General features: G+C 40.3%; 1 protein-coding gene across 5 annotated transcripts in view; it reads left to right on the top strand.

Annotated features, from left to right (window-relative positions):
- The first annotated feature begins 686 nt into the window (after nucleotides 1-686).
- The window catches only part of CEP135 (centrosomal protein 135), a 72,637-nt gene continuing 52,664 nt past the window's right edge, over nucleotides 687-20,659 (top strand). For 4 of the 5 annotated variants that reach the window (XM_023758302.1, XM_023758299.1, XM_023758298.1 and 1 more), the window contains exons 1-7: nucleotides 687-839; nucleotides 5,470-5,660; nucleotides 6,627-6,794; nucleotides 10,346-10,487; nucleotides 13,416-13,500; nucleotides 16,836-16,964; nucleotides 18,538-18,753. In XM_023758302.1, coding sequence (XP_023614070.1) covers nucleotides 727-839; nucleotides 5,470-5,660; nucleotides 6,627-6,794; nucleotides 10,346-10,487; nucleotides 13,416-13,500; nucleotides 16,836-16,964; nucleotides 18,538-18,753 — 1,044 coding nt within the window. In that variant the 5' untranslated portion in view covers nucleotides 687-726. The remainder of the gene's footprint in view (nucleotides 840-5,469; nucleotides 5,661-6,626; nucleotides 6,795-10,345; nucleotides 10,488-13,415; nucleotides 13,501-16,835; nucleotides 16,965-18,537; nucleotides 18,754-20,659) is intronic. The other variant, XM_023758301.1, reaches the window with a different exon arrangement.

The following is a 20,659-nucleotide window of genomic DNA, read 5'->3' as shown; positions in this document are numbered from 1 at the left end:
CAGGTACATGCCCTTGACCGGAATCGAACCTGGGACCTTTCAGTCCGCAGGCCGACGCTCTATCCACTGAGCCAAACCGGTTTCGGCAGCTTTTTTGTTTTCTTCATGGAATATTTTAATGAGCAGACATTTTTAATTTGGTGAAGTACAGTTTTTCAAGTTTTTCTTTTATATTTAGCACTTTTTAAATAGTCTTTTCTAAGGATTTTCTTCCTATCTCTGGCTCAGGAAAATATTCTTTTTTTTTTTCTTCTAGAAGCTTTATTGATTTTCACTTTTTACACAGAGGTTTATGAACAGATACTCATTTTTAAAAAATATTTTTATCGATTTCAGAGAGAAAAGGAGACGGAGAGAGAATCATTGATTGGCTGCATCTTGCATGCCCCATCCTGGGGTTGATTCCACAACCTGAGCATATGTCCTGACCGGAATTGAACCATGACCTCCTGATTCATAGGTTGACGCTCAACCCTGAGCCACACAGCCTGGGCCAGATACTCATTTTAATGCAGCAACAAGAATATCATAAGCATTCTACTTAAATCAATCTAAATATTGCAGAAGTCTGCCTATCTAAAGAGGAAAAAGAATTATTTCCAATTAAAAGGAATATTTTCTTATCATGAAACAATAATAGTAACTATAATAATATAATGATGTTTCACTCTTTTCTTTTAGGACTTAAATTTTTGGAAGTGAATAAAACTAGTTTTGGAAGACAAGATGACTACAGCTGCAGAAAGAAAGTATATTAATATTAGAAAAAGATTGGATCAGTTGGGATACCGCCAGACTCTGACAGTGGAGTGTTTACCCTTGGTAGAAAAAATTTTCAGGTAAAGATGAAAATACATTTCTAAACCTGTATAATCCTTAATTTCATTTATTTGGTTTGATTGAACTTCATGCTACAGTACAGAAATTGGTAGATTTTTTAAAAGCCCTTAAATCATCCAAAGCACATCTATTTGTTGCAGATCCTGCTTCTCCATCATGAATTCAGGGTCTCCATATTGTAGAACTCCAGGAGTCACCATTCACACTATACCAGTGGTTCTCAACCTTCCTAATGCCGCGACCCTTTAATACAGTTCCTCATGTTGTGGTGACCCCCAATTTCATTGTTACAAATTGAACATAATTAAAGCATAGTGATTAATCACAAAAACAATATGTAATTATATATGTGTTTTCCGATGGTCTTATGCGACCCCTGTGAAAGGGTCATTCGACCCCCAAAGGGGTTGCGACCCGCAGGTTGAGAACCGCTGCACTATACTGTCTAAAGTAAACATTTTTGAGGGTTTTCCCTGTGGATAGAATTACAGACTTTTTAATGTGGTTTTCTGATATAATTGGGAGTTCTGTGTCGGCCTCACTGGTCTTTACTATTACATTAATAATGTGGTCATTTCTTTAGCTGTTACATATTACCTTATATGTGGTAATTCTTTAGCTGTTAGGTATTACCTTAACTGAAGGATCCTTTGTGATTTTCTTTTCCACATGAGGTCTATTACTGTGGTTTGAGCCTGGGGCAGGGAAATAGCTTTGGGAGCTTTTGCAATAGGACAGTGATTTTCGATGGGTGTGCCATGGCATGCGCACTGGTGTGCCACAAGAATTTTTAAGACATGCAATACCTAACTATTTAGTCAGGGGCACTGATCTCTTTTCCCTTAGATTGTCAAATAAAAAATGACAACAGCCAACACAAAAATAGTGTGAATAAATCAAAATTATGCCTTCTTTTTGGTCAGGTCGGCAAAAAATACAGTGTTTTTATGGTGTGCCACAGAATTTTAGTAATTAGTTATGTGTGCCATGCGATGACAAAGGTTGAAAATCGCTGCAGAAGGACTATAAGAGATGATGATGGAGAGAATGGGTGAAAAATATTTTGTGGTCTTTAGTATGGCCTTCAAAACCCTTCCTCATCTAGCCCTGCAGCTTCATCTCCCATGTATTGAACCACTTGAAGCTCCCTAAACATATGTACACTCTCACCCATGGTCTCTCCATATGCTGTTCTATCTGCCTGTAAAGTCTCTCTCTCCTCTCTCTGTCCCCTTGCCCTTGTGCTTAGTTAGCTATATAGTCTGCTGGACTCTATCATGTCTCTTACATGCCACCATAACTACTTATTATTACTGGAAACTTCCATTTGACTTAGCTTTAGAATTCAAACTCTATATCTAGGAGACCAGAGACTATACCTAGGACAGGCTGAATACATAATTGGCACTGAAGTATTTGTAGACCGGATGTCTTCCAGACATCATTCCAGATGTCCTTCCTGACAAAGCCGGTGCCAGAGGGAAGCCAGCCCAGGTCCCGGCTGCCTGCGGGTGGCCTGAGGGAAGCCAGCCTGGGTCCCGGGTGCCTGCCGGTGGCCTGAGGGAAGCCAGCCTGGGTCCCGGGTGCCTGCCGGTGGCCGGAGGAGGGAAGCCTGGGTCCTGGGTGCCAGAGGGAATTTCATGCATTGGGCCTCTAGTAGTAGTATAACTTTCTGACAAACTGTCAGTAGAATATAAGCTCCATGACAGTGGGTTCTTTATTGCTTTCCCTGCTCAATAAGTATTGTTGGGAGTAAATATTCCACTAGTCTATGTTCTTTGAGGTAAGGAACTGAATCTTATTTATTGTGTACCTTGCACTTAGCATGTAGCAGGTACTCAATAAATATTTGCTGAAAAAACAAGTAAGTTTCACAGATTCCACAGGATCAGGTGACTAATTGGGCATGGGGGAAATGAGCAAGAGGGGAGATTCAAAGATAATTCTAATTATGTGTATATTAGAGGCCCGGTGCATGAGTTCGTGCACCAGTGGGGTCCCTCGTCCTGGCCTGTGGGAATCGGGCTGAACCAGCTCTCCAACATCCCCTGAGGGGTCCTGGATTGCGAGAGGGTGCAGGCCAGGCCGAGGGACCCCAACTGTGCATATACGGGCCAGGGAGGGACCGCAGGAGGGGCTCTAGGGCGTGTCCAGCCCATCTCACCCAGTCCCAATTGGCTGGACTCCAGCAGCAAGGTAACCTACCGGTTGGAGCGTCTGACCCTGGTCAGTGCACATCATAGTGACTGGTCAAATGGTCGAATTAACAGTCAGACACTTAGCATATTAGGCTTTTATTATATAGGACTAGAGGCCCGATGCACGAAATTCGTGCAAGAGTAGACCTTTCTCCCGGCTGCCAGCACCGGCTTCCCTTTGGCACCCGGGACCCGGGCTTCCCTCACAGCCCCAGCTTCATCTGGTCTAATTAGCATATTATGCTTTTATTATTATAGATAATTTATAACTTAATCTTTTTTTGAGAAATTTATTAATGCTTCATAGTACCTTGAAAGACTCCTAAGTGTTTGTTTTTATATTTGAATTCACTTGGCATTTAACATATTTAAGCCTTTTATAATTATACTAGAGGCCCAGTGCACAAAAATTTGTGCACTTGGGGGGGGGGGGGAAGGGCGGGGTTCCTCAGCCCGGCCTGTGCCCTCTCGCAGTCTGGGACCCCTCAGGAGATAACGACCTGCTGGCTTAGGCCTGCTCCTGGGTGGCAGAGGGCAGGCCCAATCCCTAGGTGCAGCCCCTGGTCAGACTCAGAGCAGGGCTGATTGGGGAGTTGGGGCGCCGCCCCCTGTCATGCACAGAGCAGGGCGGATTGGGAGGTTGCGATGCCACCCTCAGTCACGCTCAGGGTAGGGCCGATTGGGGGGTTGGGGCACCGCCCCCTGTCACACTCAAGGCAGGGTCGATGGGGAGGTTGCGGCGCCACCCCCTGTCACGCACAGAGCAGGGCCCATCAGGGGGTTGAGGAGCTCGCCCCTGTCACACACAGAGCAGGGCCGATAGGGGAGTTGGGGCGCCGCCACTGTCACACTCAGGGCAGGGCAGATCAGGGGGTTGGGGCGCTGCCACTGTCACACTCAGGGCAGGGCCAATGGGGAGGTTATGGCTCTACCCCATCACACACAGAGCAGCCACAGAGCAGGGCTGATCAGGGGGTTGGGGCGCCGCCACTGTCACACTCAGGGCAGGGCTGATGGGGAGGTTATGGCTCTACCCTGTCACACACAGAGCAGGGCCTGTGTGTGTGTGTGGGGGGGGGGGTTGGGGCGCCGCACCCTGTCACAGAGCAGGGGTTGGGATGCCGCACCCTGTCACACACAGAGTCGCAGGGCAATCAGGGGGTTTGGGCGCTGTCCCCTGTCACGCTGATCCGGTGCCAGGAGGCCTCGAGGCTCCGCTGATCCTGGTGCTGGGAGGCATATTACCCTTTTACTATATAGGATAGAGGCCTGGGGGCCGGCTGGTTTGCCCTGAAGGGTGTCCTGGATCAGGGTGGGGGTCCCCACTGGGATGCCTGGCCAGCCTGGATGAGGGGATGATGGCTGTTTGCAGCTGGCCACACACCCTTTAGGGTGGGGGTCCCCACTGGGGTGCCTGGCCAGTCTGGGTGAGGGGCTGAGGGCTGCTTTCAGGCTGGTGGTTGTTGACTGAAGCTCCCAACTGCTCCTTTTTTTTCTCTTTTTTTAATTTTATTCTGGGCCAGCTTTAACTCTGGCTCTAGCTCTGAGGCTTCCGCTGGTTTGTTTGCGTTCTATAATTGAAACTATGTATAACTCCAGCTCTGAGATCCCGGGGTTTTGTTTAGCTTCTATATTTGTTACAAAGTTTCAAACTGCCAGCTCAGAGGCCGACAGCGCAGGCGGGGAACGTTGGAGTCCTCCTTCACTGCAGCAAGCAAGCCTCATGTTCGCTTCCAGCTGCCTGGCTGCCGACCGCCATCTTGGCTGACAGTTAATTTGCATATACTCACTGATTAGCCAATGAAAAGGGTAGCGGTCGTACGCTAATTACCATGTTTCTCTTTTATTAGTGTAGACTAGAGGCCTGGGGATCCGTCAGCCCGGCCTGCCCCTTCTCACAGTCTGGGAGCCCTCAGGGGAGCGGGCCTAAACCGCAGTCTAGCCTTCCTCTGCCGGAGGCGACCGGCTGATCAGGGAAAGACACTGCTCCAATCACCCCCTTGCTGCTGCTGCCTCTGGCCTCCCTATGCAGGAGGCGATCCAGCGATCAGGGGAAGGTGACGCCCCCATCACGCCTCTGCTACTGCCACTGCCAGCTGTGAGGCTGCCTGAGCCTCAGCCTTTGCAGCTACTGCGGCTTGCCTGAGCCTCGCCTGGCCCTCATTGCCTGAGCTTGGGGCCCTCACAGCAGCCATCGGCAGCTTGCCTGAGCCTGGGGCCAGCCCTGGGCAAGCGGCAGCCGCCATCGCATCCCCAATGCTGCAAGTCCCCGCCCACCTGCGCCTGCTGAGCACGCAGCCTGCTGATCGGTCGTTAGTGTGACAGTGTCCCGACCAATTTCCATATTACCCTATTTTTAGATAGATTTTTAGTTATTAGAAAGTTAATAGAATGTTTCCTTGTATTTACATTTTCTATTCTTTAATTCTAGTGACCTGGTTCATACAACAGAAAGTCTTAGGAAATCAAAATTATCTGCTGTGAAAGCTGAAAAAGAAAGTGCCAATTTTGATTTTGCTTTGGAACCTTACAAACTTGAAAATGCAAAATTGAGCAGGGAAAATAATGAATTATACCTGGAATTAATGAAACTGAGAGAACAATCGGCCCAACACATTAAAGGTAAAATTTTATGATTTTTTTCTTTTAATGCCATATTTTTGTCCCCTTTCATTTTATGTGTAGGAAAGGCTAGTCTAATTTTAAAACTATTAATTAGACAATGTGGTGGTCCTCTTGTAACAGCTCTTGAAATTCTGTAGGGTTTGTTGAAGAGTTCCTGAGAAGTAAAATAAATTTTCATTCCATATCTGTATTTGTCTATACTATAACTGGATTAAACTTTTACATTTACAATTGCTAGAGAAAAGGTTAACTGCTGGAACTGAGGGAATGCTCTTGAAACAACTTTTGTTTTTCCTATACTGAAATTAAGAGAATTAAAGTAAGTTAAAAGCAATACATCATTCTGATTCTTTAATACTCCGTTTTTGAGCTAGAAGGTACAATAAAATGATTTCAAAAGTACTAGGCAAAGAGTAATTATATGGCTCTATTACTATAAACCAGCGGTTCTCAATCTGTGGGTCGCGACCCCTTTGGCAGTCGAACAACCCTTTTACAGGGGTCGCCTAAGACCATCCTGCATATCAGATATTTACATTACGATTCATAACAGTAGCAACATTACAGTTATGAAGTAGCAACGAAAATAATTTTATGGTTGGGTCACAACATGAGGAACTGTATTTAAAGGGCCAGAAGGTTGAGAACCACTGCTATAAACTCTTACATTCACTTGAAAGCCCTGTCCAAAACCTGGCATGAATTAATAATTTCTTAGTTTGATATCCAATTTACAGGGTCAAAAGCCATGGTGAATATTACAGCAGAAGAAAAATATGATTCCCTCTTGTGCTTCATGACTTATTTGCAGTTTTGTTAATAGTAGAAAAGGTAGTAGGCTTTCAAACAAACCATGCATAAGAATTAGGTAGAGCCTTTCAAATTGGGGACTTTTTGTATTTTGTGAAGTGGAAGAACTTCATAGATTTCTTGATCTGTAAAATAGTCTTTGAATCTTTTAAGAGTTGAAAACTACATTGAAGGAAAGTACACGTGAAACAGCTGATCTGAAATTTCTAAATAACCAGTATGTTCATAAACTCAAACTTTTGGAGAAAGAGAGCAAAGCTAAGAATGAAAAAATTCAACAACTTCAAGAAAAGAATTTGCATGCTGTTGTACAGACTCCAGGTATATCAGTTCCTTCTCTAAACAATTTTTTTACATCTAATCTTTTAAAGACAGTTAAACTATTAACTGAAATAGGACTTTGGGTTTTCATGCTTAGACTTTAGTATTTGAAAAGATATATTTGGATAGTCACATAAACTTTTCGATTTACTTCTGAATATCCAGATAGTATTTCTTACATGTGCTTATAAACTTGTAATATCTTCTTAGCTGTAAGAAGTCTAACTTTAATGCCCAGAGTTTTATTTCCTTAATCTCTGTTTTAAATTCTCTTTCTTATTATTGTTATCCTATATAATAAAAGCCTAATATGTCGTCCAGTCGTCCGTTCAACCAATTAAAGCATAATATGCTAATGATATGCTAAGGCTGCTCAACTGCTCGCTGTGACGTGCACTGACCACCAGGGGGCAGATGCTCCAACCGGTAGGTTAGCTTGCTGCTGGGGTCTGGCCGATCAGGACTGAGCAAGATGGGCCAGACACGCCCTGGAGCCCTCCCGTGGTTCGTCCCTCTCTGGCCAACCTCCCGCGTCCCTCCCCGGCCCCGATTGTGCGCTGGTGGGGTTTCTCAGCCTGGCCTGCGCCCTCTCATTATCCGGGACCTTTCAGGGGATGTCGGAGAGCCGATTTCGGCTCGATCCTGCAGGCCAGGCCGAGGGACCCCACTGGTGTACAAATTCATGCACCAGGCCTCTAGTTTTAGTTATAAAAGTGATCCATACTTAAAAAATTTGGAAAAGATATACTTTCTTAGTTTATTTTATTATTTTTACCTTTATGCTCAGTTCTTGAGCAAGAGAAAAGATGATGATGGGTCATATCCAAGCTGATGGTTGTCCAGGCATAAGGTTGGTGGAAGAATGTCCTGTGCTAATGATAAGGTCATTGAGATGTCTGAACCATGGGATCAAGATTATGGGAGTAAATGAGACGTAGAAAAGTGCAGGAGTATGAGACTAGGTAGAGATTGAGAAATTAAAGAGCATGGATGGACCAATAGTAACTTGGTCAGATGAAGATCATGATCAGAAGGGAGTTGAAGATCAAAAGCTAGTATAGTTCTAAGTAGAGATAGAGTCCAAGCGCAGTCATGTTGTTATGTACTTGAAACTAAGTGAAGAAACTCATGAGAGTTGACAGATTAGGAATTGAGAGGCTCGGGTGGGGAAGAATCAGTGGAGCTCAAGGTGGCAGGAAATGAGAGGCAGACTGAGCCAATGGCAGAAAATTGGGGAAAAGTGGGAAAGATCTCAGAAATAACTGAAAGATTGAGAAAAAAAGAGGATAATCTGGTTTTCTGAGAAAAGAATAGGTCAGATTCAAGAGAGATTCAGGGATGTGATCGCTAGAATTTAGTAACTGCATATGGTAGACTTGGAGGATAAGGGGAATGCTCAGATTTCTGTTTCAAGTGACTCAGTGGGTGGATAATGGTACTATTTCTCAAGCTAGGAAATGTGGGAGGTGGGGGCAGAAATCCACCTTTGGATATGTTGAGGGTGTTACATGGGACAATCACATTGAGATTTCCAGTACACAGTAGGGTATGTAGATCTGTTCTTAGAAGTGTGATCCCAGATGGAGATTCAAGTTGGGAGTCATTGGAGTATCTTGGAAATTAAAGCTGTGGAATTATCTAGTGAGATGTGTAATTCGGGAAGAGAGGAGAACCAAAGACAGACTCTAGAGAAGTTCTTATTTAAGGCACTTAGGGAAGAAGAAGGTTATGAAAGAAATTGAGGAGCAATCAAGAAAGGAAATCAGTAGATACGGGAAGAAGAAAATGGTTTGTCTTGTTTAGGTGTGTAACTACAAGCAGGTTGTTTAAATACTTTTGACTCAGTTGCTTCATTCTCAGAACGAGAGATATAAGAGAATACCAAATTTGTTAGGATTCTCAGAAAGACATAGTTGTGTTTTCATGAGGATCAGTGAGTTTTTAAGTACATGTATAATCTTAGCTAGATGCTGAAAAAGATAAATTATCCATGTGGTTTGCACTAAAATAGAATATCATCATATCTATTAAAAGAGAAACATGCAAATTGACCACACCTCCGCTACACCCCCAGAAGCCATGCCCACCAGCCAATCAGAGCGACTATGCAAATTAACCCAACCAAGATGGCAGCCGGCAGCCACAGAGCTGGAACCAGTAGGAGGCTTGGGTTGCCCCAGTGATGGAGGAAGCCAAGCTTCCCGCCGGCCCTGGCCAGCCATTGCCTCCGCTCAAGGCTACAAAGTTTCAGTTATAGAAGACAAATAAATCCCAGATACCTGCTTCCAGCCCACCTGGCCTCCACTCAGAGGTGCTGAAAAAAAGAAAAAGAAAAAAAGGAGAGTCTGGGAGCTTGGGTCGCTGGCGGGGGGCGGGGGAGGGGGGGAGAGGCTTGGCCAGCCTGCAAACAGCCATCAGCCCCTTGGCCAGGCACCCCAGCGGGACCCCCACCCTGATCCGGGACACCCTTCAGGGCAAACTAGCCGGCCCCGACCCGTGCACCAGGCCTCTATTCTATATAATAAAAGGGTAATATACAAACTGACCCTAACAGCAGAACAACTGGGAATGACTGGTCACTATGACACACACTGACCACCAGGGGCCAGACGCTCAATGCAGGAGCTGCCCCCTGGTGGTCAGTGTGCTCCCACAGGGGGAGCTCTGCTCAGCCACAAGCCAGGCTGACGGCTGCCAGCACAGCAGTGGTGGCGGGAGCCTCTCCCGCCTCCTTAGCAGCGCTAAGGATGTCCGACTGCAGCTTAGGCCTGCTCCCCGCTGGCAAGTGGACATCCTCCGAGGGCTCCCGGGCTGCCAGAGGGATGTCTGGCTGCCAGCTTATGCCCGATCTTCCGGGGAGCGGGCCTAAGTCAGCAGGTGGACATCCCCTGAGGGGTCCCAGACTGTGAGAGGGCAAAGGCCGGGCTGAGGGGACCCCCCTCCCCCAGCGCACAAATTTTTGTGCACTGGGCCTCTAGTATTTAATGATAAAAAGAAATTACTCCTGCTATTTTTAAAGATAAGTAGTAAAACATTCCCTACTAATTCAGGTTACAGCATGATTTTATATTACAGTTGACATTCCATTATATACTAATTTTACTACTTAAAATTTCAGTTATCTGCTCTTTTGGCATTGCTTAATATGCATGTGTATTAAGGCAATTCTCACTGTCTTAAACTCCTTGTTTGACAGGTTTCTGTTGGTGGTAACTTCTTGAGCTCACGTAAATGCCACAAGACACACTCAAGTTTTAATCTTGCCAATATCTGGTCCCCATTTACTGGAGGAATAGATTAAATCTGGACACACATGCCAAGCGTGTAGAATATAAAACTTTTTTTATAACCATATCTGTTGAGGTTGTCAGGAAGGCATCATTTAAAGATCAGGGTGGGTATTTATATATGGGGGAGAAAATATTTTATCCATATATATGATGTGCTAGAGACATACTGTATAACAAAAAGGCCAACCTTCTGGAATATTTAATTCTAAGACAGTGGTTTGTTTTTAATTTTTTTTGGAAATATACATTTGTTTTCTTTAGGTGGCAAGAAAAGAAGTATTGCTTTTAGACGCCAGCGAATGCAAATTGACCAACCAGTCCCTCCCTCTGAAGTCAGTTCCTATCCAGTTCCTCAGCCAGATGACCCTTACATTGCAGACCTTCTACAAGTGGCTGATAACAGGTGATTAAATAATTTCTTGTTGGCTTTAGTTAATTGACCACTTAACTGTACATTTTTTGACAGTGGGGCTTTTGTCTCATTAACTATTGTATCTCCAGTGCCTAGCCCAGAGCTTTGCATAAGCACTCGGTAAATACTTTCTGAATGTATTCTGAATATAGAATTTTTTTATTTGTTTTGTACCTTTGATTTCAGATAGATCATATGCCTGCTGTTTCTGTCCATATTTGCTTTAAAACTGTTTGGTGCCATTTAGAATCTATTTCAGTAGAGTTGCTTTGACATTTGGTTTCATCAACCAAAGTAAAGTGACTTCAGATTTATGTCAAATGCTGATGGACATGGATAGATTTGTAATTGGCTTTGAAATTCTTGCTTCAAAATTCTTGCCTCATGATTCTTTAGTTCTATATGTTTGCATTTGCTTAAATTGGAATTAGGTATACATTTCGTTTTAACTAAGCTTTCTAGGAAAGGCACGATGTAAGTGTTCTAAGGATGTAAAAATGAGTAAGAAGGGGGTTGCTGCTTTTGAGAAGCTCACAATCTGGCAGTGAAGATGAGACAAGAGAAATACACAAAATGCCATTAAGAAAATTATGGGGCCCGGCCGGTGTGGCTCAGTGATTGAGCATTGACCTATAAACCAGGAGGTCATGCACATGCCTGGGTTGTGGGCTCGGTCCCCAGTGGGGGCATGCAGGAGGCAGCCGATTGATGAGTCTCTCTCATTCTTAATGTTTCTCTCCCTCTCCTCTCTCATCCTTCTCTCTGAAAGCAATAAAAACTTTTTTTTTAAAGAAAACTATGAGCGGTTCAAAGGAGCAAGAGAGCACTAGTTGACAGCTTCTATGGTCATAGCTGGAGAAACATATTAAAATATGGAATACATCAATAGAAATAGTGCAGATAACTTTTATTTATTTTTTATTATTTTAGCCTTATCTGAGGATATGTTTATTGATTTTAAAGAGGGACGAAGGGAGAGAGAAAGACAGAAACATATCAATATGAGAGAGAAACAACAATCGGTTGCCTCCCATTTGTGCCCTGGCCAGGGATTGACCTGCAACCTAGGTATGTGCCCTGACTGGGAATCGAACCCACAACCTTATGGTGTACGGGATGCACTCCAAACAACTGACACCTGTCCAGGGCTAGTGCAGATTACTTTTAATTTCGTAGATTATGCAGAGAATATGGGACAGTTTTTCCATTTTATTAATATCAATATAACAACCTAGAAAGGTAACTGTGGTTAAGGTACTCAATTCGGATCTCTTAGCTCAGTTATTTTCACACAATGTTATGTACCTGTATTTATATAGTTATCTGACCTTAATCGTGAAATATTTTGTGTGTTAGAGTTATAATCTAGGGCTTCTTAAACAATGTTAGTATTATTTAAGGAGGGTTTCTGACTTTACCTTTCTCTTTATCATTTTTCTTTTCTATTAAACCATCATAGGTAGCATTAGTCTCTTGATTATCTTGTTTTAATTTGCACATGCAAATTGTGTTTGCATTCAGTCATTTGTGCATTTTTTTTTTTTAATATATTTTATTGATTTTTTACAGAGAGGAAGGGAGAGGGATAGAGAGTTAGAAACATCGATGAAAGAGGAACATCGATCAGCTGCCTCCTGCACATCTCCTCCTGGGGATGTGCCCGAAACCCAGGTACATGCCCTTGACCGGAATCGAACCCGGGACCTTTCAGTCCGCAGGCCGACGCTCTATCCACTGAGCCAAACCGGTTTCGGCTATTTGTGCATTTTTTGAGTGCAGTTGCATATGTACTCTTCTCCTAAGCCTAGATGAGTAGAAAATGTGGTTCCAGTAATAGCAGGGGTGAGTTATGTCCAGCCTAACTCACTCCACCCCATGAATACTCTTTCTTAGAGCAGACCTGGTTTCAGGCTTTATCTTTCCAGTAGGAGCTTAGTTGTGCCATTTATATATTAACTAGAGGCCCGGTGCATGAAATTCATGCACTGAGGGCGGGGGCGTCCCTCAGCCCAGCTTGTGCCCTCTCGCAGTCCGGAAGCCCCACAATCGATCATCCCAAAGAGGTAGGCCCTGCCCACCCAGTTGGGGCTCTGCGATGAATCACCCCCACAGAGGTAGGCCCACCTGCCCACCCGCTGCAGCCTGCCCGTCGGTGGCCTGGGCCTCCCTCTGCGGGGCAATCATGGGGCAATGATGGGGCCCCCTAACCAATCACATTGCACCACCTTGGCTGGCCTGGTGCCAATGGGTGTCATAGTGTGGTCATCTGGAAGGTTGTGCCGCTATTCAGAAGGTTGTTCTGCTATTTGGCCGTTCGGTCGATGTGCATATTACACTTTTATTATTATAGATGTTTGGAAAGGCTCGATGTAGTACAAATACATTTGGGCAATTGTATAATTCAGGTGATTTGGACAAATGTTGATTCTGTTAGAATTAATAGGTTCCAGAAAAGAGTGCTGTAATTACTTAGGAAATTGTAATATATATCAATATTTTTCTTCTCTCCAGGATTATAGGATAGTTTATTAGAAAATACAGGATCAGTTAGGATCTGAAAACCTGTTTAAGGCCCTTATTTCACTTAATATTATGAGTTTTGGACTTTACCCTCAATTTCCTGAACCTAAGAATTAGCAGCAACATCTCAAAGAGTTGTCCTAAGGATCAAAATGCAATAGTAGGTCTTTTATTGCATAATGTATCTGAATTTCAAATTATTTACCACTCAGTTCTTTATCATTCTTATAAAATTAACTCTGAAAGATGATCTATTCCATTTATGCATAACACAACACTTCCTAATTCATTGAGAAACAAAAAGTAGAGAGTTTATAAAAGAATGTGTCTAGTTTCATTTCTTGTTATTTTGTATTACTTAACAAAAGTATATTGGCATTAGTTATGAATGTGTTTCAGAATTCAAGAACTTCAACAGGAAGTCCATCAGTTACAAGAAAAATTAGCAATGATGGAAAGTGGACTGAGAGATTACAGCAAGCAGGTAAGATTTTAATTTATTTATATAGTAGGGATTGAGAGCATATACTTTTATTATAAATATATTTGGGTTGTATTTGATATTACTGATAATTGAGTTTTTATATGGTCTTTATATTTTTCATCAATTTGTTAATAGCTGGAGTGGGTTAGATGCTTTTAGAGCAATTCTACTCCATTTCACTTCATTATGCATTTAGGTGAATAGTAGTTTTTTGTTTTGTTATTTTGTTTTTCTTTTAGGTGAATCATCAACTTCCCCAAATGTAATTTTCTGACCATGTTACTATTTTCATCTCAGGAGATAGTTTTTTAAAGTATGCTATGCTTTTTAATGATCTTTTAATTTGTTTTTTTTACTCTAAACATACAGATTTTGTCATTTTGAACATGTCTCTTTGAAAGTTATTCTTCTATTACCATATATTTTGTGTGTTTTTTCTACAAGTAATAGTATCTCATAAAACAGTTTTCTGAAGAAGTGGGGGAATTATTATGGAGTTAGATCAGGACCATACAACTTTTGTTCTTTCATACTTCCTGTTGGTGTCTTGACTAAATTCTGATTTAGGTAATTACAGACTTTCTTCCTTAATATGCTTACTGAAGTTTAAATTGGGTAACACTTTTTTAATTTTCGGCATTTTTTTGGAGTGATGTGACCTGTACATGCAAATATAGATTTAACTTGTGTTGTTATAACTCTTACTTTCATAAAGTACTTTGAAGATTAAGTGGATTAAAATGGAGTTTAAAGAAAAGGGATTATAGTAATGTCAGACAAAAAACTTACTTTATGGGAGATGTTGAAAATACCAAATATGCACATGAGTTGAATATTATTGATATTTTTCAACCTATAATCACATTTTCATTATGTTTTTTCAAAGTACTTTATGAACATAAACCCACTAGTCTTCACCATCTCTGTGAAGTAGCTGAGGTATTTGGAGAAAATAGCCTAACCATACTGATGGAAACCACTAGTTTATTGTGGTTATCAATCTTAGCTTGCCTTATTATTTTTTTTTTTTGCTTGAGTTTTGTTTTTCTCAGCATATAGTCTAAATTTTGCTGTTCTCTCAAACTCTTTCCACAACCTATAATTCTCCTCACTATATCACCGTGTTTCAACTTCCTATATCTACTAGTAACTTTAAAATTAGCAGTATTCATACTCAGACTCTCAAGACTTCATGCACGTAGAATAATGTTCTTCCAGTTTAAGGGTTAGTCTATCTCCCTGTTTTTGGTCTCATTTCCTCTCTTTTCCTTAAGACCTTGCTTTAACTGATTATTTTTTCTTTACCAAACACTTATATGACCACTTTATAATGATTAATTTCTTAATAGTCATATGAGAAGGTGCTATGATAGTCATCACTACCATCCCTTAAAAAAATCTTCTAACTACTCTCCATCTTGCTAATGCCTTATTCTTCTCCCTCATGCAAGCTTCTCTAAAGCATCTTACTCTTCTATGTCCACTTCTTTACTTCCTGCTCACTCTTTAACCTGTTGCAGTCTGGCTTCTGCCCCCCACCGCATAAATTGGTCTGCTTAATGACACCAGTGACATTGCTAGATCCAAGGGACACTTTTAGTCTTTATTTTCTTGACCCACTCTGTAGTATTTGCATTATTGATAATTTCTCGTTGAAACTCTTCTATGACTTCATTTTGTTTTTTAACCTCTTATAATTTTTTCTTTGCTTTTTTCCTCTGCCCATTCCCTGAAATATTACTGTTTTCCAGGATTCTGTCTTTGACCCCTCCTCCTGTCCCTGTATGTTTTCTCAGATGGTCTCATGTTGATTTAAAATATTGTCTGTATGTTGATGACACCCCCAAATTCTTTCAGGCTTGAACCTGTCTTCTGAGCTCCAGAACCATATACCCAACTTAACACTGGGCATTTTCAGTTGGATAAAGACTCTTCATACTCACATGCCTGGTCCTGAACTTATCATTTGCCTCAAATCTCTTTTTCCTCCTATGTTTCCTACTTTGGTTGGTAGCCTCACCATCTGCCCAAGTCAACATTCTGTAGTCTTTCTAGATCATGTTCTGTTCCCTTCACATACCACTCATCAAGTTTTATCAGTTCTCCTGCCTAAGCACTCCTTAAATTTATTTGTTCTGATCTACCCTATTCCACTTTTTTATTTTAGACCTTAATCATCTCTCATCCGTTCTTATAGTAGGTTTCTCTGCCTCTGGCTTTGCTTTATTCTTATCAAATTCATCCTTTAGTCCAGAGTAATCTTTCTCCTTGGCTAAGTATTCAATATTTATCATAATTAGTTCCTGCCTAATTCTTTGGACTCATCTCCAATCATTAGTTTTCTTGTATATTACAGTCCAGTCACACTGAGCCATTTCTACTCCCTCCAACATACTATGTTGTTTTATGCTTCTGTGTCACTGACTGGAACATACACTCCTCCTCTTCATAGCATCATTTATTATTACCATTTGAGCATATTTATTTCATAAGACCTGCTCTAATTTCTATAGGTATGTGCATATCATGAAGAATAAATAAATTTATTCCCTTAACTACTTTGGAGCCATATACCTATTTCCTTTATTCTACCATTAAACAACAAATTCCACAGCAATTAATTGGTTCACTTGCTAGTGTTCCTTGTAAAGCTGCGTTCCTGTAAGTCAGGGACCATGTTTTATTTATTTTTCTATACCTAGAACTGTGCTCAATAATGGGTGAATTGAATGCTTAGTTTTTAATTTTTTTTTTTAAACCAATGCTTGAAAGTGTGTGGGTTTTTCCAGATTCTTGCATGTAAGTGTGAATTCATAATTAATAGTGATTTTTTTTATTATAAATTTGTTTTCTAAATGATAGATAGTTAATTAAATTCACACAAGTTTCCTATCCTTTTTGATACTGAGTTTCAGTAGCAATTCATTTTTATTTGTGTTTTATATTCATTTGTTTATTCTACATTATTCCACCAGGCACTGAAGTAGTTCAGACTCAGTTTCACTGCTCAACAATTTCCTTTTATATAAACACTGCCTAATTTTAGAGAAGAGTAAACACCAAAAACTCAATTAGGAAGAATCTATTCAATAGAAATATTTACAAAAGCTATGTTGACAGTTCTTATGTTGACATTATCTGTGTTTTTTATTTTTGCTCTACATATATGTATTTCATATCTCATAAAGTGTGGGTACATATATGAATGTTATTCTCTTTTATACACTGTTCAACATAAGAAAAATGGAAATATAGCCAAATAAATGTTTATTCGGTGTTAATCATTTTGGTTCAAAACAAGATTTTTAAAAATGATGTCATGATTTTGTCTTCAGATTGAATTAAGAGAAAGAGAGATAGAACGACTGTCCAATGCATTGGACGGTGGCTGCTCCTCTGATATCCTCTCTCTGGAGACTAAAAATAAAACCAACGAAAAGATTATTGCTCATTTAAATATTCAGGTAATGACTTTTATCATTATTTTACTGAGTGTATAAATTCCTAACTGTTTATAATGGTCCACGGGTTTGTAGAAGTGACAGTATTGTTCACTGAAGTATTATTTACAGTGGGAAATTTTTGACAGAGCCAGACTATTCAGATAAAGGGGGCAGCTATTGAAAAATCATATTTGTAAAGAATATTTAATGAGGCAGGAATATATATACACCATAATGTTAAGTATTTAAAAGAAGAGAATAAACTGTAGATATAATGTGATCTTTAATTTGCTTTTAAAAACTGTATATATGAACTCAGAGAGGGAAAACACTGGAAGAAAAGAAACCAAAATATACTAACAGTTTATCTTTGTGTAATGGGATAGTCTTCTTTATGATATTCTTTATTTTAAAAAATTTTATGACTATATATTTCTTTTATGATGTAGAAAAGAGGATTAAAAAAATAAGTACCAAGATTAAACTTGGGTTTTTAACTACCTATCTAATGGATTCACTGTCATGCATTAGACCTGAAAGTGAAAGAACAAGTCCATAAAGCATGACTCTTGATCTTTAGAAATTTAGACATATCAGTGCTGCCTGGGATGAACCAGAATAGAGTAAGGCACCGATATCAGCAGTAGCTCTTGAGTAATGCTGTTCAGTACACATATTTTTTATGAGCCATGTATGTAACGTAAAATTTTCTAGTAGCCAGATTAAAAAAGTAAAAAGAAAGAGGTGACATTGATTTAAAAAATGTATCTCAATGTATCTAAAATATTTTTTTCAATCTCTAATTCATGTAAAATATAATTGAGGTATTGTACATTCTCTTTATTTTTTTGTGCTGTCTTTGAAATCTTGTGTGTATTTTACATTCATAGCACATCTCAGTTTGGACTAGCCACATTGAAAGTGCCCAGTAGCCACATGTGGATGCTGGTGGCCATTACATTGCATAGCACAGTCTAGAGTAATATTATCATCTTAGTTATATTCTCGTCATAGTTTTAGAACTAGATGTTGGAAAAATGGTCATACAAATTTTTTATTTGTCCTTCCATGCTTGAAATTCTAAAGCCAATGACTATATATATTTTTATTAAGCCACACATTATCAGTTTTGCAATTCAAAATAAAATGTTTGTGAAATCTAAAGCCAATGACTATATATATATATATTTTTTTTTAAATATATTTTATTTATTTTTTACAGAGAGGAAGGGAGAGGGATAGAGAGTTAGAAACATCGATGAGAGAGAAACATCGATCAGCTGCCTCCTGCACGCCTCCTACTGGGGATGTGCCCACAACCAAGGTACATGCCCTTGACTGGAATCGAACCTGGGACCCTTGAGTCCGCAGGCCGATGCTCTATCCACTGAGCCAAACCAGTTAGGGCTATAAATATTTTTATTAAGCCACACATTATCAGTTTTGCAATTCAAAATAAAATGTTTGTAAAATAGTTGTGGTTTTAAGTTTTGTATTTTAAAAATATAGTATTTTTTGAAATATAATTTTGAAAGTTTAGTGTTTAGGATAATTTTTCATTTCATATTTTTTACAAATTACAAATTCAATGTAGGTTGACTTTCTTCAGCAAGCTAATAAAGACCTGGAGAAGCATATACAAGACCTTATGGAAACCAAGGAAACAGTGACTACTGAAGTTGTTAATTTAAGTAACAAAAATGAAAAACTTTGCCAAGAATTAACTGAAATAGACCAGTTAGCACAGCAGTTGGAAAGACATAAAGAAGAAGTGCTTGAGACTGCAGATAAAGAACTTGGGGAAGCAAAGGTATGTCTACGCTGTGGGAGTGTTTTTTAATTCTCCTAGAATAGTGGTCAGCAAACTCATTCGTCAACAGAGCCAAATATCAACAGTACAACGATTGAAATTTCTTTTGAGAGCCAAATTTTTTAAACTTAAACTATATAGGTAGGTACATTCAACTTTAAATTCACGGTTTTCGTCTTCCGTTTTTCTTTGCTGCTTCTTTGTAGCCATCTCAAACAGGGCACCTAAAAAATGTTTCATTTTACAATAATAAAGCCACCAACACAAAAGAATTACAATTCTTAAATTGATGACAAAAATACATGTAGGATTTGCAGCTGGTTGGAAAAATACAGGTAACTTTATGCTTCGAGTAGGTACTTTTGTCACCCGGGCGCGATTTGCGGATGCGACTAGTGCTAACCACTGCACATGAGACTGCTGACTGGCTCAGTCAACTCATCCATGAATCGCGCGCGCCTCCCCCGCGCTGCGTATCCTGCGGCCCGCCTGTGCCGCGTCTCCCATCGCCCGACTGACCGACAGACACCCCCCACTTCTTCTAACGCCACTTCTTCAAAATAGACTCGCCCAGGCTGAAAACCGACTTCTGCGCACAGGCCACGAAGTTTCAATCGCACTGTATGTGCGCGCCCGCACGTGGTATTTTGTGGAAGAGCCACACTCAAGGGGCCAAAGAGCCGCATGTGGCTCGCGAGTCGCAGTTTGCTGACCACTGTCCTAGAATATATGAGCTTATACCCTTTTGAGATCTGATTCAGTTCTTTTGATTGGTTTGTTTTGTAATTCATGTTTTTCTAAAGTGTTGTTTATACTCTCTCAAAGCTTGCACTAGTTGTTTGTGTTTCTGAAGCACACCTGTATCTAAGCTAGTTCTCTAGACTCTGTCCTATTTTTCTTCAAGATTTCCATCTGTCCTTTTATCTCTGCATTGTGAGTGAACACCAGAAGTTTGTCATCTTTGTCATTTTGTGCTCATAAACCCTTTAAAGGTTTTTAAAAAAAACACTATTTTTGTTCTTGCACATTTTTACGTTGGTAGGTAATTTTTTATCTTTAAATTTAAATAGACGTAAAGGATGTAATTTCATCTGTTGTAAATATTGATCTCTTAAAATAAAACTGTCACGTCATTCTTTTAAAGTCGCTGGTAGAATCCAAATAAACCTTTCTTGAAATCCTTGCAGAATTTTATCCTATGCTTGAATATCTTTTTATGAGCACTCCTTCAAATGTCTCTGCAATAAAAAAAAATACATAATGGCCCTGATCGGTTTGTGGAGCGGCCCTGAACGCTCAGTGGATAGAGCGTTGGCCTGGGGACTGAAGGGTCCCGGGTTCAATTCCGGTCAAGGGCATGTACCTTGGTTGCAGGCACATCCCCAGTAGGGGGTGTGCAGGAGGCAGCTAATTGATGTTTCTCTCTCATCAATGTTTCTGACTCTCTGTCCCTCTCCCTTTCTCTCTGTAAAAAATCAATAAAATATATTTTAAAAAAAGATTATTTAAAAAAAATACATAATGTGAAATATTTTATTTTTTAAAATGTCCTGTAACTATACAGTTCACAGTGTTAACATTTTCCTCTGAATAGTGTTATCATTACACTTACTAGTAATCAGTGTGACAAATACTACAAATTTTGATAATACTTATTAAATATTAAGTAAAACTACTAAAATTTTATTGGATAGACATCTCTTAATAATATATAATGGGAGAAAATAGTGCGTAAGGTTTTGGCCAGCCCCAACTTTTCAGATTATCTTTTTGTCTAGTGCGTCAAAAGTTTTTCATATCTTGAGAAAGTGGGACATTAGATGTCTGCCTTTATTTTGAAAAAGTGGGAGATAGTTGTAAGAGTGAAGGTTGGGAAGGAGAACTCACATGACCTAGATCACAAGCA

The sequence above is a fragment of the Myotis lucifugus genome, unplaced genomic scaffold, assembly GCF_000147115.1.
Source record: "Myotis lucifugus unplaced genomic scaffold, Myoluc2.0 scaffold_127, whole genome shotgun sequence".
NCBI lineage: Eukaryota > Metazoa > Chordata > Mammalia > Chiroptera > Vespertilionidae > Myotis > Myotis lucifugus.
This window is presented reverse-complemented; position numbering and strand designations above follow the sequence as displayed.